Below are 1,466 nucleotides of genomic sequence, written 5' to 3'. Positions count from 1 at the left end.
TAAAGAGGGATTAAGCAAATTAATAGATAAAATCGACACCGGAGAAATGAAGGTCAAACACAAGGGCGACGCCATATTTTTAAAAAACATACGTTCGGGCGAGGGAATCTTCCTTTCAAAGTATAAAGGCAACGGGGTGATTTTTGGTACGAAAATGTAATAAACAAAAATGGGCAAGAAATTTAATCATTCGGAAATATTTCCTAATAACCCAATGCTATATGCGGTAGTTCAGGTTCTGGGAAAACTCATCTCACTTTTAACATGTTGACAACACCAAACCTTTTAGATTTCGATTCTCTGTATATCTACACAACAACACCAGAGCAATCGTATTATCAATTCCTCAAAGCTTTGGAATATTTACCAAAGAAAGACGTTCAAGACATATTTCAATATTACGAAGAAAACGAAGAAGAAGTGGAAATAAAAGATATCATAGAAAACTTCACTAAATCAAAGAATCCATCTTTCAATCCAACGGATATAAAAGTTTTTCTTACGAAAAATGTTAATGATCTAGACTTGTCTAATATTGATAGCAATCGAAAGAACTTAATATTGTTTGACGACTGCGTAGCGCAAAGAAATCAAACTGTTCAACAAGAATTCTTCACCAAAGGAAGACATCACAACTGTCACTGCATATACCAATCCCAATCTTTTTACGGGATGGATTCTATGTTCATTAAAAAAAATGCAAATTGTTTTTTATTATTTGAATTAAACGATAAAGATTTATCTCAAATCATTCAGTCTATAAATCACGGAATGGACAGAGATACATTTAAAAAGGTTTGTAAAGCTCAATGGAGAAACCCAGATGATCATGGATATGTATTTGTAAATACTAGAAAACCTGCGGGAGAAAGAGTTATGATCGATATATGTTAATTTTATTTTTTTAAAAATGAAGGATTGGAATAATTTTTTAAAAAGAAATAGAGAATATATCAAAGCTAAGAATAAAATAAAGACCCAAGTTGAAAATAACAGATTACAATAACTCGGATTAACGGAAAATCTACAGACTCTATTTCAACCCATATTAAAATCTCAAGAGGATATTAAAAAGAAATTAGCTTTAGAACCCACACCTCATATAGGACCCAAACCGATTGAATATAATGGTATTATAATTAGGACATTAGATGATATAAAACGTCTTTTTTCAAACCCTGACCCAGATTTACCAAAGAGTATTTCACCAAACGTTGATAATCAAGGTTTTAGATGGATGAATAATATTTAGTCCAAATTCCCCTTTATTCAAAATCGACACAAAAGACTTTATATTTACATTAACGAGAGGGTTAATAGATTTAATGAATGGCAAGGATTTTGAAATTGCCGATTACAAGGATTTAGTTGCATACTCAAAATTTCTACATGCAATAAGAAAGTCAGGACCCGAAACAAGAAGATTGAAAGAAGTTGATTTTTGTATAACAAGAGTTATTGAGGAA

At 31.3% G+C, this 1,466-nt stretch overlaps 1 protein-coding gene across 1 annotated transcript; it reads left to right on the top strand.

The window, feature by feature from the left end:
* Nucleotides 1-219: 219 nt before the first annotated feature.
* Nucleotides 220-894, top strand: LOTGIDRAFT_146597 (hypothetical protein; the record flags this gene model as incomplete). Its single annotated transcript, XM_009068549.1, has 1 exon — nucleotides 220-894. A coding segment is annotated over one exon (675 nt), but the record flags the coding sequence as incomplete, so codon positions are not given.
* Between the last annotated feature and the right edge of the window lie 572 nt (nucleotides 895-1,466).

This window comes from Lottia gigantea, assembly GCF_000327385.1.
Source record: "Lottia gigantea unplaced genomic scaffold LOTGIsca_905, whole genome shotgun sequence".
In the NCBI taxonomy this organism is placed as follows: Eukaryota; Metazoa; Mollusca; class Gastropoda; family Lottiidae; genus Lottia; species Lottia gigantea.
Note: the sequence above shows the minus strand (reverse complement) of the source record. Positions and strands in the feature narration are given on the sequence as shown.